Raw genomic sequence first — 13,838 nt, forward strand, 5'->3', positions numbered from 1 at the left:
AGATCTTCTGTCCTTGGGAATTCCTTAACATCAATGTTGTCAAGATCTACCTGCAAAAGTGCAGAGACATTGTTTGTACAATAGTCTCATGAAGATCAATATCATTCAAAGAAATAACAGAGCACATAGCTTTAGGGCGAGAGGAACATGGATAGCTTGGACAATTACGAAGCAAGGTTGAACAGGAGGATGATACGTGGTCAAATATTGATTACCAAACTTGCTCAGCATCAAGGTTGCTCACAGCAGATTTCGGAACAAATTTGGGCATGATGGAACTGTGCCATCGCAATTTCCGGAAAAGTACAAAAGGCAGGTAAACGAAAAAAAAGTTATGTACTACTCCCTCCGTTTCAAAATAGATGACCCAACTTTATACTAACTTTGTATTAAAGTTAGTACAAAGTTGAGTCTTCTATTTTGGAACGGAGGGAGTAGAAGCTAGAGATCTAGTTCTACTTTCTTTGCCTGACAAATATTTTTCACCCATACATTGATCTAGAAATACATCTGTTCCAACCACTGCATAGTTATCTGACACAGACCACGCACCTGGCTCGTATTGCTTAGCATAGTTTCCATGTGAGGGTACAAATCCTCGGAGATGGAAGCACGATAGAGTCTAATATACTTTCTGCCCAAGACCTGTCAAGAAACACATATAATAGATTTATTTAGAACCTAAATGAAATCTGTCACTCCCATTGTCACAATTAGTTAGTAGGAGTAGCTGATTTATAAATAGCTAAAGGAAATAACGGCAGACACTGGGAATAGGTGCCAGGATACGGCCATCTCCAGATCGAATTTAAATTAGCGTAATGTTTTGCTAAACCTATGTTAAGCTGCACGAAAGAATCTCACCACACATCTTAATTTGAGCATGCAAGCGAATATAACAATTAGCTCCGCCCCTCTCATTACAAAACTGTGAATAACATGTGTTTTCAGTGGAAAGATATAACTTCAACAAGTTCACAGCGTACTGGTTCGTGTGCACCCAACTTTTTTAAAAAATAAAGAAAATACGAAAAACATGAACACAAATTTAGGTGATTTAAAAAAAATAGTAATCACTTAACTGGCTTGAATGAATACTGACATTCTGATATTACCCCTTTTCGGAGCAAAAGAAAAACAGAAAAAGACTAGTCCAACTAAGTAAGCATTCTCATCCATACAAAATGGATGGTTACAAGCATTAAGCATATCAAGGAACCATTAGTTTGTGTGGCAACTAATGATAGCAACAATACAATCCACTCTCTCCATTCCTAAATATAAGTCTTTTTAGACATTCCAATATGGACTACATACGGAGCAAAATGAGTGAATCTACACTCTAACGTATGTCTATATACATCTGTATGTAGTCCATATTGAAATATCTAAAAAGACTTATATTTATGAACGGAGGGAGTATTTGTCTTACTTAATATGAGAATGGTTACAATTTACAAACATATCAAGGAACCATTGGTTTGTTGTGGCAACTAATGATAGCAACCATGCAATCTATCTGTCTTACTCAATATATGTGATTTTTGTTTTTTTGTTTCAAAATTGAAATCAGGAGCATAAGATAGCCTGTTTCTGTGAGAGTTGACTGTGTGGTCTTGATTTAAGTAGGAGGACGCCTGCCTACTGAAAAGCAGACGAAACAACAAAGGAGACAGCTTGGTTCAATATATTTCCTAATGGGGGTGTCAAATTCATATCTAAGTGCAGTCTGCAAAGTGTGTAGAGAACCAGAGATTACTGGTTGAAGGATGAATAAATCAGATTTGGGAACTTAAGGTCCCATGACTGGTAATTAATTTCCAAATAACGCCCATAACATGTTAGAAAAAATGAAGGTTTCGAAATTCAAAACAAAAAAACCTAGTCCACCGATCCCTCATGGCCTCATCCACCAATTCTGTGTGACTAACACCTTCGTTTGCACTACATATGCCCCTTCCCTGAAGTTGAACCCATATTTCAGAGAGAAATTTGCACTACATATACCCTTCTGTTGAAGTTGAGACCCATATTTCAGAGAGAAATTCTTTACATAAGAGTATGCATAATTCCAATTTCCTATAAAGTGTAACTCTAGTTGCAGTAACACCTGTTTGGTTATCATTCATCTGATACCTGAGCAAAAAGGTTGTGATGTGGGTCATGATGCAATGGTGTCACAGTCCCATGAGGGCCAAACCAAGCATTGAGCGATTGGAGTTTCCCACCGCCAGCATAACAGTACTCAGGAACCACTATGTCTTCACGAAGCTCTTTTATCTGCCAAATATTACAAAATAACGCCCAATAACTAGATAGGAAACTAAGTCCGCATATGAAAATAGAAAAAGGATCAAACTTCTCAGGAATAGGTTACCTGGTCAAACAATGGATGCTGGGCTAGATACGTCAAGTTTGCAGAACAATCAGGTGACGACATTCTCTCAAGAAACTGTGAAAATGTGATAAGGTCCTGCCTCCACTCATTACAAACATAACTTTTTCCAACCTGACAAATCATTAATTATACCAGTGTGCTGAGAAATTACATAACAGAAGGGAAAAGGATCCATTTAACAGTATTCGACAAAAAACAAGACCTAACTCATTCAAGCCAGCTACTCTTATGGATAACACAAACAAGCTATTGCTTACGAATGACCTGTTAACTTCACAGGTAGCCAAAAGACAAATATGTGTGCAACTGTTTTAAGATTTATACATATGTTTTGAAGATCTGTTAGATATAAAAGCCGCTTTCAGGGAGTTGTCTCAAATATACAAACAATACTGCTAAGAAATCAAGACTAGATGCATATGAAAAAAGATACCACAAAATCTTTGTAAATGATTTAAAACCAAAAGTAGGCATATATAGGGGGAAAACAGTAGCAGATGGATGGGTGGTATAAAAGAGTTGGTTCAAACCACTAGAAATTATGATTGGTAACATGAATAGACTGATTCGAAGTACAACGAAACATAGGCTAGGCAAGATGCAAATATCCGTATATAGAAGCATGTGAAACAATCTGTCAATAGGGCATAATTCTGGCTACTGTCAAAACTAGTCTAGGTAGCACATCTCAAGCTTATATCATACACAAGAACGTAAGGTAAATAATAAGAGGACAAATGTGGGATAGAGAAGCGAATGCAAAAATAAATACTTCCTGAGATAAGCTTGATTGAAGTCCTGGAGATGGAAATTGAGTATATGAGCCACTTGCTGGAAACCAGCCAATTTACTGTAGAATCAGATTTAATCATTCAATGCACTTTTTGAATGAAACTTCATATTATTTCCCAATTAACAGTATATTTATTTATTTAATTTTAATATTTTCTGAAGGAGGTAAAGTGGGCTTCACAATGCATAAGTAGTTTAGTTGACAAAATGTTAGAATTGATTTTGTTTGCTGCATGACAGGTCAATGTGCAAAGCGCAAGTGTGTGAGTAATCACCTCGACAGGAATAGTGCGGTCTCCAGCTATCCTCTCTAGGTATTTTATGTCCTTCCACTTTGTCCTTGCAGGCCAATGATCAATGCAGCCGCTGAGTATAACAGGGGACTCACGTAAAAAGTAATCATGTATAAATGCCTCCAAAGAAATGCATGTCCGCCGCTCGATTTGCTTACAAGATAGGGATTTCACCGGCAGAACTTTGAGCGCCTGAGACAGATTATCATTAAGAGCGTTGCAAAAAAAAGGATTAAATATAATTAGTTAATTAGTACATAATAATATATTGGAGAAATCATATGGCCATAATCCTATGATAATTTTGTACAATATGCTTAAACTAAGTGGGGTTGCCAAACCAAAACCCTATGAAATGGGCAACCCTCTAAGAAACTTCCAAATTTGATGTAGTTTGAAACAAATATAAACAGGAAAAGTAGTGCTTTGGAAAAACCTGCGAAAACTAACCCCATAAGTTCTACAATGTGCAAAGATGAAATAATTGCTAGCAAAGGTGTCCGTGTGTTGCAATGGACCCATAATAGACTAATACCCTAGTTTTGGTATATATCACAATTTTTTTTAAAAAAACTAGTTTTGGTATATATCACAAAAAATATGTTAGAATTCACCCAAAGTATGTTCCTCTTATCTGTTTGGACAGTGGTGGAGACAGCACCCCGTGAGCCGGGGCAGTTGCCCGGGCTCCCATGGTGCAAGTCCACGGAGCTCTAGTAGAGAAAATTGGGCTAAGTGAGAGTATGTTTGGGCAAAAACTAATTAACTTAGCAACACTTAGATCTTGCACAGGCTCTAAACTTGAGATGGCTCCCCCACTGTGTTTGGATGAGGTGGGAAGGGATGGGGCTGGTCTGAAAAGATAAAGGGGTTTCAGCAAATGTGGAGCTGAGTGGTGGGGTCTTTTGCAAAAATGCCACAACTTACCTTGCATACGTTAGTGCAGATCGGATGGTCGGAAATGGCAGATGGTAGACACACCATCATCACCAATTGGGTTTCTATAGGAGCAAATATATCCCAACAATACATCCATTTATATGGACATCCCTCGCCTAAAGGAGTGTTGATGGTGTTATGGCCCAGGGGTGCCTCATCATACCGGAAACCGGCCAGAGTAGGCCGGCCAGGCCCCCCTAGGTCGGTTCCTGCCTGGGCCGTTGTACCGGCCCATGGCCCGACAACAAGGGCTCAGAGGCCTTGGAGTACACGACAAGGAAGGCAACGTCCAGAGGACCCCTCCGCAACCGACTAAGAGCATGTAACCCTAGACCCGACACCCATATAAGCCGGGGCTAGCTAGTCGATACACAAGAATCTAGAGTTGGAACTCAATCCCTCGATCATCTTTGTAACCCCTATACACAAAATACAACCAAGCAGGAAGAAGGGTTTTACCTCCTCCGTGAGGGCCTGAATCTGGGTAAATCCTTCCATGTTTCCCATCTGATTTACTCGTTTGGACAGAGTACCCTCTCGAGGGATCTGCCAAAAATAACTCCGACAGTGGCAAACGCAGAGATCAGATGAGATCTACAATTGAAGTCAGTGTCTTCGCGTCGGGGCATATGTCCGCGTCCGGCGCGATGTGCTATATCATCGATTCAAGTGGCCATCTCAGGCTTGCCGAAACCTTCGCACTAGGTCAAATTGTCCACTTTGGCAATCTGGAGTTCATCACCAGTTCTTGCGACAAGCTTATCCTCTAGGGCCTAGCTCCTAGTCAGGCCCAGGAGCGGCCGGCAACCTTCATCAACCGACCCACCTCCCACGTCGTCACCAACATTGACACACTACACGACGTCCTGGAAGGAGCCGGTGATAGGAACTTAAAAGCACATTCACTCCCTTGGTGGTTTTGGTAATTCATGTCAACATACATGTTGTTGGACTAATGTTCTTCCTTGAGTATATTTCAGGAAGAGTTCAACTTAGTCAAACCTTTGGATTGAGAAGTGGACCCCTCAAGCTGCTAAGGAATGGCGTTGGCAAAACTTCAAGACTCTACATTTTTTGTTAAGTGATCAAAGATCACATTGAGTCTGTAGGGAAGCCAATACTATTAAAAGGGGATGAGGTTTTGATGATGGTCTAACTGAGTGCTTAGGGATATTGCTCCAAACCCTCGGCCACACATTCATCTATCTCCACAACCCTAAAGTCAATCTCGGTCCCACCGAAACACATTCAACCAGACTCACCGAGATACACTTGACATAGCCACTGCCTAAACCTAGCGTCTCGGTCTTATTGAGTTGGCCCTTCGGTCCCACCAAAGAGCATTTGCCAACCTTATGTTGTAACTGAAATTCAATTGAAATTTTTGAATGTTTTCAGTCGGTGACACCGAAGTGTGGAAAGTGCTTAGGTCAGCTTGACTCGGTCCCACTGAGAGGTTTCATCTGGTCTCACCGAAAAACCTAAAGTTCAAACCTTTTGTACAAGTTGGTCTCACCGAGTGGTTTCACCCGGTCCCACTGAAGTGTGCATAAAGGTGTGTTAGGGTTGGATTATTGGTGATGGCTATATATACCCCCACCCATCCACCAACTCTCAGAGAGCAGCAAGTTCGAAGCTTATACTTCTATATCCATTTTCTAAGAGAGAACCACCTATTCTTGTGTTGAGATCAAAGGTTTTCCACTCCAACCATAGGACTTTGATCTCTAGTCTCCCCAAGTTGCTTTCCACTCAAATCCCTCTCCTACCACATAGTCAAATCTGTGAGAGCATGATTGAGTGTCGAGGAGACTATCTTTTGAAGCACAAGAGCAAGGAGTTCATCATCAGCAACATCATCTATCACCTTTTGGAGAGTGGTGTCTCCTAGATTGGTTAGATGTCACTTGGGAACCTCCAATGCTTGAGGAGTGAACCAAGGAGTTTGTAAGGGCAAGGAGACCGCCTACTTCGCGAAGATCTACCTTGAGTGAGGCTTGTCCTTCATGGGCGTAAGCCACGATGGCATGGACAAGATTGCTTCTTCATGGACCCTTCATGGGTGAAGCCCTCCGTGGACTCGTGTAGCCGTTATCCCCTTAGGGATTGAAGTCTCCATCAACGTGGATGTATGATAGCACCACCTATCGGAACCACGGGAAAAATCTTTGTGTCACCCTTCATTTGCAAAATCTCCTAAACTCTACCCCTTACTTTCTTGCACTTGCATGTCATTTACATTTCGCTGCTCATACTTTAGATATGCATGTGTAGGGTATATTGCTTGCTATCTAACTGGTGCTAAAATCTACATAAGTTTCAAGAGAATAAACCTTTTGCATTGTTAGTGTCTACACCCCCCCCCCCCGGTCTCTAGACCTATCCTTTCGACCCCACAGAACTCCAGGACCTCAATGAGGAAATGTAACCTGGCCGAGAGTTGCCCGGAGGCAATCCCGGTATCGGCACCATTCCACCCGTGGCGAGCGACGTCAACGTACGAGTGCTACATGGTGGGGGGCCTCTCAGAAAGTCGTCGAAGACACTGCCATCAAGACCAAATCCGAGGAGTTGGACGAAGAAAAGTTGAACATCCCGACCACAGGCATGGATCCCACCAGCTTGAAGATGGAAGAAACACGACAGAAGATCCTAAAGCACTCAAGAAAACCAATAAGGAGACGAATTGCTTGCTATGAAGGCAGGCCGATCAGCTGCAGTCCATAGAACTGCTCAACGCCTGCCCCGACCGCTGCCTCCCAGTCGATGATGCAGCCGCGCTACCGCAATCTGGCAGGGAAGTCAACAGCCATATCAATGGTCAGGCGTCACCTCCCCCACCGGCTTTCGCACGCCCGCGAATAACATGCACGCAGCAGCCGGGGTATTCGGGAACATCACTTTTCCTGCTCAGATCGGGCGCAGTCCGTGGAGGGGCTGGCACTCCTGAAGACGGTGGTCGTCCAGCAAAACGTCTATGTCAGATCCAAAAGCACAACCGCAACCACGGGTGACATCCGCTCAACGGCAAGCTTGGCATCTCGGTCAAGCAGCCGCGCGCTTCCCCGCGCTGGTCAGATCAGCGGCTGGCGCGGTTGCACGAGGATGTCGGACGTCTAGGCTGGTCGTTCAATGAACAAGACCGCGCCACCGGCAGAGACGACGGACGTCACATCGTCACCGCCCTGCAAACAGATACCGACATACCAACCCTGTATCCGGCATGCTTTGCTGACGATATAGTCGACTATAAGTTCTCGGACAATTTCCATCTATGCCTCGTTGACAAGTACGACGAAGAATAAAACTCAAAGCTTTGGTTGGCTGACTACATAATAGTTGTGCAGCTGGTTAACGGGGATTCTTTTCACGCTATCAACTACATGCCGATCATGCTGAAAGGCTCAGTCCGTGCTTGATTAAACACTTTGCTGCCAGGTCAATCTTCTACTGGAATGACATACATCATGAGTTCATGGCAAACTTCATGGGCACCTACCAAAGGCCAGCCAGCCAACATGACCTTACCAATGTCATCCAACTCGTTGGCTCAAAAAGAAGAACGAGATTGTCGAAATCACCGGTGTTGAGGCCATTACAACATTAAAAAATGGATGTCGAGACGAGTTGTTGATGCGTGACTTGGGCAAGGCAACTCAATGAAACATGATGGATCTCATGAACATAGCTATTGCCTACGCTTCCGATTAGGAGGCCTGGGTGGCCAAGCAAAAGACCATGATGGCCCCGACACAGCTCAGCAATCCAGGAGCCTCCAGGGCAAAAGACAAGTATGGTCGTCCTCGGCGCAATAACGACAACCGTAACCAGAAGCGTTGGAATGACGAGCACGGAGATGACAAGGTCAACACCGAGTTCGGAGGCCAGCGCCAGTGCGCTCCCGGCCAGAAGTAGCACCAGTGCTCAGACAAAAAGAAGCAAGGCGGTCCTGACTTTGACGAGATCATGGGCAGGCATGTGATTACCACTCACTAGAGGATGCATGTGATTACCACTCACTAGAAGATCCCGGTCTCCCTAGGGCCAACTACACAAACAGGCAATGCCACTGGCAATAGAGAGCAATGCGGGAAGCCAACAAGAACAAAGATGACGCCGACGACAATAGGCATGACCCATCCAAAGATGGCCGGGTGGTGGCTCAAGCAGTGGCAACGGCAGGGCCGGTGCAAACATCAAGACGGTGAACATGATCTTCCGCACGGGCAAGTCCAAGAGGGCACAAAAGCTCGTGGATAGAGAGGTCTATGCTACGGATCCCGCAGTGCCACAATTTCCTGGACTGGTGGAATCAACCCATCTCCTTCGACCAGAGCGATCACCCGTGCAGGATTCCCCATCCTGGGAAGGCCACCTTGGTCCTCGACCCGATAGTTGAAGGCTGCCACCTCACCAGAGTCCTCATGGAGGACGGCACCAACCTCAACCTTTTGTACGTCCAAATGCTAAAGAAGATGGAAATTCCGAAGTCCCCTCGTCAGGCCGACCGACACAAGATTCATGGGAATCATCCTAGGCATGGAGGCCCAGCCTCTTGGTTAGATCACCCTGGACATGGTGTTCGGCACGTCGGACGACTACTGCCTTGAAAGCCTTTGCTTTGAAGTCGTTCCATGCAAAAGCGGCTATCATGCGCTCCTCGGTAGACCGACTTTTGCCAAGTTTGCCGTGGTGCCACACTATGCATATCTGAAGATGAAGATGCCGGGCCCCAAGGCGGTCATCACAGCATCCGGCAACTACCAAAAATCCTACGAGGCCAACAAGGCTACAGTGGCACTGGCTGGAGAGGTGACCGCAGCGGAAGAGTTTGCCAACATGCGCGAGGTAGTCGACAAAGACGATATCATCATGACCAAGAAGAAGAAGCCGAGCTCCTCGTTCCAGCCGGCCAAGACACCCAAAGCGTCCAGGTCCACCCTACAAATTCCTCCAAGAAAGCTCATATCGGGACCACCTTGGACACGAAATAGGAAAGCACATTCTGTGACTTCCTCTGTGAGAAGTGGGAGATCTTCGCCTGGCAGCTATCCGATATGCCAGGCATCCCAGTGAATATCGCAAAGCACAGCCAACAGATGTTGTGGCAGTTCTTGTAACGAAAGTGCAGGGCCATGGGTGAGGAGATTGCGTAGCTCTTGGAGGTCGGATTCATCCGAGAAGTAAAGCACCCGACCTGGTTAGCAAACCCGGTCATGGTGCCGAAAAAGAACGACACATGGCACCTTTGTGTCAATTATAAAGACATCAGTAAGGTTTTCCCGAAAGAACCATATCCACTCTCCTACATCGATCAGATTATCGACGCCACCATGGGGCACGAGTTGTTCTCGTTTCTGGACGCGTACTCCGCGTCCCACCGGATCCGAATGAAGGTGGCCGATCACGAGGCCACCTATTTCATCATGCTGTATGGTCGTTACTCACTCCGACGGAGGCCAGGGAGCGTTTGGTTACTGGATCTATCCGATGGGAGATGGTAGCACGGGGTATTTTCAGCCGGTTTGGATGGCGGTCATGTAATAGGATAGGCAATTAGTTTTCCTATCTCTCTTTTGCCAGCCGGTTGTGGCTTTTATTTTTGTTCCTTAGCTCTTTGCGAGCAGCTTTTGTTTGAGACTTTAAGACTATTGTTGAACCTATTTGCTTGCTAATAAAGGTGGCTGTATGCATCACTCTGATGCAGAGGCCGGGGATGTCCCCCTTTTCTAAAAAAAAAATCATCACGCTGTACACGCCGTTCTGCTACATCACCATGCCTTTTAGGTTGAAGAACGCATGCGCCACGTACCAGCATACGATGCACAAATGCCTGGATAAGCACGTCGGCGTACGATGCACAAATGTGGTTAGTGCAGTCCTGGTGGTCGAACGCAGGGAGGAGGGTCACACATACAAAGTCCAAAGGTCGGTCTACTATGTTTCTGAGGTGCTTTCGCCGTGCAAGACCAGATACCCGCATTATCAATAGATCGCGTAGACCGTCTTCATGGTGTTCCGGAAACTGCGGCACTATTTTCAGGCCTGCCCCCCATTAGGGTAGCAAGCCAAGTCCCCCTGATATAATCAACAACAAAGATGCGACTGGCCAAATTGCCAAATGGGCCCTGGAATTGATGTCCTTCGAGATCAAATTCCAGACTCGCTGAGCTATCAAAGCACAGGTCTTGCCGATTTTGTTGTGGAGTGGACGGAGGACCAGCAACCTCACCAAGGAATTGATTATAAGCATTGGATCATGTACTTTGATGGTTCAAAGATGCTTCCTGGCTTGGGGGCTGGGGTAGTCCTATCACGCCCTTCGATGGCCATAACCACCGGCACACAGAGGCTTGAAGTGTGGGGGGATTCTGACCTCACTACCATAGGGGAACCTGGAAGATCTGAGCCCGGGGGACTACCAAAATTAAGTCCTAGTGTCATGCCTGCTAGGTGTCTCGACCTGAAATTATCTAGCAGGTCATTAAACTTAATCGGACAAGTCAAGTCATTACGTCACTATGGTTGCTAAGTAGCTGCTAGGTGCTAGAATCTGTGGTACTTCTCTACATTTCGTATATCATCCCACTGAACCAATCCATCTGCCACATCCCGCCTGCCTAAATGACTAACCTATTCAGCGACACCGCAAGCTTCTTCCCATGGTGGTCGGCGGCAACCAACGCTTGCCCAGCTAGCTTATGGAAGGGACTCAACTCCCTCATCACGCTTGTTGCCTGGGCTGCCTGGAAGCACCGCAACGCCGCTGTCTTCGATGGCCTACGGCCGTCTAACACAGACCTTGTGCGCGCCATCAAGGATGAAGCCACGCTTTGGGCTCGCGCGGGAGCCAAAGGGCTGCTAAATGTTATTCCTGTATCCTGATTTTGAGATGTTGAGGCTGAGCATCCTCCATCATGCTCATCTTGCACTCTTTTGGGACGCCAACTTGCGTACGCCCCGTTGAGTTGCTTCCCCCCTCTCTCCTTTGTATTCATTTGCTACTCTCCTCCCCTATCAATGCAATGATACGCAACAATGCCTATTGACGAAAAAAAACTAACCTATTCAAAAGAACAGATTCAGTAATTTATGAATTTATGAGATAAACTGAATTATATAAAGCTAAAGCATGCTTGGCTTGTAGCCAAAAATTGGCTAGCCAATATTTCGGCATACGAACATTTGGGAATCCCAAAAACTTGCCAATAGAAATTAGCAAAATAAATTGCCTAAACATTCTGGCTGCAACCTAGGATGCAAAAAGTAACACTGGCTGCAACGCGCACAGGAGATATGGGCACTTGAAGCTTTCCAGCCAGTGATCCAGAAAATTGTCTCGAGTGAACCACTCGGCCGAACTAATTACCGGCAATACCAGCATACTGCTAGTAATTCTAGCTCTGCATTTTCATGCATCAATCTTAAAAAAGAAAACTCGCAATTGGCAGGCCAACAGAATAGAAGTACTCACATCGCCGAGGTCTCGATTCCTACTGAGCCCTTCCCTCCACCTCTCCACGTTTCTGCCGGCGTCTCCCGCACCGTCGCCTTCGCCCTCGCGATTTCCATTGGCAGGGACCTGCGCGATGGCTGCTTCGAGCTCTGCGCGGAGGAGGTCGCCACCCATGATGAGGCCCATGTCGAGCGCTCGGAGCGCCGCGCGGCGGTCGTCACCGGCGCGGAGACTCGCGACGTGGAGACAAGCGAGCGCGTAGGCGTGCCGCCACGCAGGCTCCACCTCGCTCCACGGCCCCGAGTGCAGCTGCTCCCAGGCCATCTCCCGCGCCGCCTCCGCCGCGCGCAGGTCCCCCGCGGCCGCCTTCTCCGCGGAGGCCACGAAGGCGAAGCCTCCCTCCTCGGTGATCTGCCGCAGCAGCATCGCCCGCTTCTCTCCTCCCGCCGCCGCTGCCGCTGTACCCGTCGGCTCGCCGGTGTCCATCTCGGAGTCGCTGAGCCCTTGGAAAAGCGCAAAAGCGGAGGTGATGAGGAGTGGAAAGGGAAGGAGATATTTTCGGGTGCCCGTGTGGGTCCGTGGTCGGTGTGCTGCTTACTCGGATTCGGGCGTGAGGTGGATTGATTGGATTTACGATTGTGCCCTCGCTCCTAGTAAGACATGAGATATTTTCGAGCCGGATACTTGAGCTCGGATGTGAGGCAGAGGAGCAAGATTTACTTTTCTACCCTTGGTCCTGTTCAGGCTAAGATATTTTCTGAGTAAAGATATTTGTACGTGAACGGCTAGTAAAGACGGCGGGAGTATCGGTGTATCACAAGGTTCCCTCCCTGGTCACGTTGACGTATTTTCGAGCTACATAAATACATACCAATACAAATGCCCGTGCGTTGCACCGGGCAATTAAATTAGTAGAACTCGGTCCTTATATCATTTTGCAACACTTCTTATATTCAATTTTGACGAAGTCGATAAACATGTATCCTTGATTATCCAGTAAAAGCCTTCCTAACATCGTTCGCCAGGATGTGTTTCAGCTCCCCACTTTTATCCGATGACAAAATAGTGGAGTGCATAGAATGGTCTTGCAATTGTTTTTTGATTGTCCAAAGTAACACTAATATTTTTTGTAATTTTTGGAAATATTATTTGATTTTTTTATAGTGAATTCATTTTTCTATGACTAACAATTTCATTTGTAACTTTTTTGCACTGTTTAGGCTTGGAGTAAAATATAAGGACTTGGTATACACAACACGCACACTCTCAGAAAAAGATGAGAATATTTCTAAAAAAAAGAGATGAGAATAATAAGATTTAGTAACGACTTGAGATGATGTGAATATTAATATGTAACAATTCCTACTCAGTTTTCATGAAAGTTTGTAAAAACTTCAAAATATTTTCACCTCTATTAAATTCCTGCCAAAAAATTTCTATTTGCTAAAAGATAAAATATGTTTTTGTTTGAGTAACAATAAAATAGCAAAAAAAAGATTAAAAAAGAGAAACACACTCAAGGGCCAGCCCTGGCCCATCTTTCTTTAAGCCAACTTATAATAAAATAATAAGTAGCGGGTACACCTCCATCTGGTATTCTCGGCGACAAGCCCTACATGAACATATTTTTCAGAGTCCGTTGGTTACTCATCATTTTATTATGAAGTACATCCGTGAGCTTGAAGAGTGTAGACCAAAGAAGATGCAGCAAGTGGCCAATACATCCAGCAACAACGCCATATCAAGATGGGTCCATCCCCCTGAAGGTATAGCAAAAATTCGAGTCGATGGTGCTGTTTCAAGATCTGCGAAGGAAGGAACCTATAGTGCAATATGCAGGGACCATGATGGCAAATATTTGGTCTCATCAGCCATCAAAGTCTCGGGTATCACGGACCCGGGGACTCTCGAGGCGTTAGCTTGTCGCGAGGCGCTTGCTCTAGCCCTGGATCTTGGGCTG

The 13,838-nt window shown here is 45.6% G+C and overlaps 1 protein-coding gene across 1 annotated transcript; it reads right to left on the reverse strand.

Moving 5' to 3' along the window:
• Window positions 1-57: 57 nt before the first annotated feature.
• On the reverse strand, window positions 58-12,457 carry LOC125522092 (lysine-specific demethylase JMJ30-like). Its single transcript, XM_048687167.1, has 5 exons — window positions 11,897-12,457; window positions 3,466-3,675; window positions 2,378-2,509; window positions 2,137-2,280; window positions 58-645 (listed from the first exon to the last, which is right to left on the reverse strand). Exons 1-5 carry the CDS (start codon window positions 12,362-12,364, stop codon window positions 499-501), a joined length of 1,101 nt encoding a protein of 366 aa, XP_048543124.1. The 5' UTR covers window positions 12,365-12,457; the 3' UTR covers window positions 58-498.
• Between the last annotated feature and the right edge of the window lie 1,381 nt (window positions 12,458-13,838).

The sequence above is a fragment of the Triticum urartu genome, chromosome 7 (assembly GCF_003073215.2).
Source record: "Triticum urartu cultivar G1812 chromosome 7, Tu2.1, whole genome shotgun sequence".
Classification (NCBI taxonomy): domain Eukaryota; kingdom Viridiplantae; phylum Streptophyta; class Magnoliopsida; order Poales; family Poaceae; genus Triticum; species Triticum urartu.

Coding starts and splice junctions, on each gene's coding strand:
- LOC125522092 (XM_048687167.1), bottom strand. CDS start 12,364: ATGGACACCGGCGAGCCGACGGGTACAGCGGCAGCGGCGGCGGGAGGA. Junction 3,676..11,896: donor GGAATCGAGACCTCGGCGAT/GTGAGTACTTCT, acceptor AATCTGTCTCAG/GCGCTCAAAGTTCTGCCGGT. Junction 2,510..3,465: donor ACCGCACTATTCCTGTCGAG/GTGATTACTCAC, acceptor ATGATTTGTCAG/GTTGGAAAAAGTTATGTTTG.